Source organism: Cornus florida, unplaced genomic scaffold (assembly GCF_030987335.1).
Source record: "Cornus florida cultivar Cherokee Brave unplaced genomic scaffold, ASM3098733v1 CherokeeBrave_3.0.0_Hap2_Chr05, whole genome shotgun sequence".
NCBI classification, from domain to species: domain Eukaryota; kingdom Viridiplantae; phylum Streptophyta; class Magnoliopsida; order Cornales; family Cornaceae; genus Cornus; species Cornus florida.
In genome coordinates this window covers 111,244,226-111,247,115 of record NW_026775575.1, presented here as the reverse complement: position 1 = coordinate 111,247,115, position 2,890 = coordinate 111,244,226, and the positions used below count along the sequence as shown (strand labels likewise).

General features: G+C 34.3%; 1 protein-coding gene across 1 annotated transcript; it reads right to left on the bottom strand.

Moving 5' to 3' along the window:
- Positions 1 to 1,949: 1,949 nt before the first annotated feature.
- Positions 1,950 to 2,890, bottom strand: LOC132308591 (uncharacterized protein At1g15400-like). The gene has a single exon (XM_059806713.1). It carries the CDS (start codon positions 2,655 to 2,657, stop codon positions 2,265 to 2,267), a length of 393 nt encoding a protein of 130 aa, XP_059662696.1. The 5' UTR covers positions 2,658 to 2,890; the 3' UTR covers positions 1,950 to 2,264.

The following is a 2,890-nucleotide window of genomic DNA, read 5'->3' as shown; positions in this document are numbered from 1 at the left end:
TCTATAAGTTGAACCGGATGAAGCTTACCTTTTAACTAAAAAAAAAGAAAAAAGGTTGAACCGGATGCCCTACTGGTTGAGAATCTAAATGGAAAATAAGAGCAGTGTTCTGCATTTGGGTTCATAAAACTTCTTTGTAGCTTAAACCATGTAGGACTGGGAAAATTGAGTTATGATGACACAGATAACAAATTGATATTAATTGTGAATGGAACACTTTTTTGTTTTTTTTGTATTTTTAATAAATTAATTTTAATTGTGGATGGAAACTTTTTTGTTTTCTTTGTTCTTGGGGTGAATGCGTTTGTTTGTTTGTTTGTTTTCCCTTTCATTTTGCTGGGAGTGAATAGTGGATCTCACATTTAAAAAAAATATATATATCTATTAATTAGAATACAGGGCATCATTACATGGTTTGATTTACAGAACCAATGAGAGTAATTTTGAGGAATGCAAATATCACTTTTAAATTCATATACTTCACTGGAATTGTTTTTGTCATTGAACACTTTTAACCATTTCCTTTGTTGGTTTTATTCTTGAATGAAACTTTTACTTGCAAATGGAATGTAGGTCATGGATGAGAAGGATATTATGAACAGGTTCTCTTTGTAATGAAAACTTCTTTTTTTTTTTTTTTTTCAAGGGCAAAAATGTTAGGGTTCAGTGGTTTGTGGTTGGAGGGTAAGGAGATGGTGCAAGGCTAGAACACGGGCTTCTAGACACGGGGAGCAACCCTACCACTTTAGCAACATGACACTTGCTGATCGGAATTTGAGAAGGGCGTATAATCAGTTCTGAAAGGATTTAAACTTCAAATTGTGTTGAAAACGACTTGAATCAAAACATGTTTAGATGGGTAGTGATAACTGATAAATGAAATATCTGTGTTCCGTTGTAACTCTCGCAAATAAGAAAGAGAGCTCATCAGGCAAAAAAATATACACTCCTTTTTTATTCATTAGCAAGAAACACATTCATAATACCTTACGGGAATTTGAACCATCAACCTTCTCTTTTAAAAGGTGAGGAATAACCATTAGACTATATTTTAGTAAAAATATATATTTCGAAGTGGTATATGGTATACACTTTTTTACTTCAAATAAATTGGGATAACCGAGTTTTTGGCTGTTAAAGATTGGCTCGATCATTCCTTGTGGACCTCGGCTCATTTGATTGAATCTCAACCTTGAGCTCAGTGTATGTGATATTTTATTCATTTTTATTATGAACATGTTTATCATGAGCTTAATTTTTTTTTTTTTTTAATTCAAACTTAGACTTGTTTGCTTAATAAATTTACAGCCTTATGAGTGAGAAAATAAAATAATTCTGGCTTAAGAATTTCAGTCAAATAAATAGGAATTGGTTTGATTTCTCAACAGAAATGATCTTTAACGGAATTATTCTGATTGGGCAGTTAGGTGAAAGGCCAATTAGCTAATAATTCCAATTGGATTCACATGCTTTATATGTTATAATTATGCTGATTACAGCTCTCACTTAAAGAACATTATTATAATTAGGACTTGGATTCACATGCTTTATATGATAAAAGGGAATATAATTATGCTGATTACAGCTCTCACTTAAAGAACACTATTATAATTAGGACTTGTAGGCATATTAAATGTCTTGAAAAAGGCTAGTTTTTGCCAATTAATCAAATATTGATTCTCCTGTTTTAGTCCAAAAAATCCCAACAATCCTGATTTGGTGAAAGTTTGATAACCTACCAACATTTTAAATTACAACTTAGTTGCCACATATTATTAATTAATCTTGATCCAAAGACTGTTTTCTGGGATCCCAGAAGAAAAAGAAAGAAGTAGATTTTGCTTTCCACATAGGAATCATTCTTCCCACATCAGTTTTTTGTTCACAAGCTCAATTGCATAATCAATATATATATATATATATATATATGCAGAGATGCACAATTCAGATTTTCTTTTGTACATTAAAAATCATCCTCATGAAACAATAATATTCACATAAAAATAAAAATACAACCAACCACAAAAACATTTCTAAAGGTAAGACCAATATAATGAAAACAGAGCATTCCATATACAATCAAAATTCTAAGACCTCATTCCATATATTGAGATAAAACTAAATTATAGTAATCTACTAGCAAAGCTCATTCATATACAATGAAAACTATGAAGGGACCAAATGCGTTTAGTACCGGAATATTCCACCTCCAGCTTCGGTAACTACCTCCGCCGGCGACTGAAACTGACACAGTAGAATAAATTTCATATTCTGAACTTACGGGGGGGCTTTGATGGACGGCGAGACTTGTCTGGTTTTCCGAAGGCAGTGCAAAACCCACATGCAGAAAACTTTGGAGACGGCGGCTCTATCGCCGGCGACACCTTGCCGGTGCGGGACGCGCGTCCTCCGCCGTTGGATCTGCTCCGATCTAGTGTGTTCGGATTGACCTCTTTGAGCTGTTCTTCATCTTCTTGTTCATCGTTGTTGTTGTTGTTGTTGTTGTTGTTGTTATTGTTGTTGTTGTTGTTGTCGTCGTCTTCTTCTGATTGATCTCTTTGATGATTCAATAGACCATTCAGAAACTTGTCATCCCATATGAGACCTGATGAGCCTTGCCTCCTGAATGATACTTCAGATCTCTGTAACCCAGCCATCGTTCGTCCGTCCGTCCGGTAGCTTCTCTCTTTCTCTTTCTACAATTCTCTCTCTCTCTCTCTCTCTGTATGTATGTGATCAAGTCAATCCCCCTTGATTGTTGTTAAAGACTTTTCCCTGGCTTTATGTATATTGATATATCTATATATGTGTATGTGTAATTGTGTATGTATACGCGGAGAGAGAATAGGACGATAGGAATTGGTTAACAGAGTTCATAACTCTGGATGGC

What these genes read in the sequence shown, in the direction of transcription:
- LOC132308591 (XM_059806713.1), bottom strand. Translation starts at nt 2,657, where the DNA reads ATGGCTGGGTTACAGAGATCTGAAGTATCATTCAGGAGGCAAGGCTCA.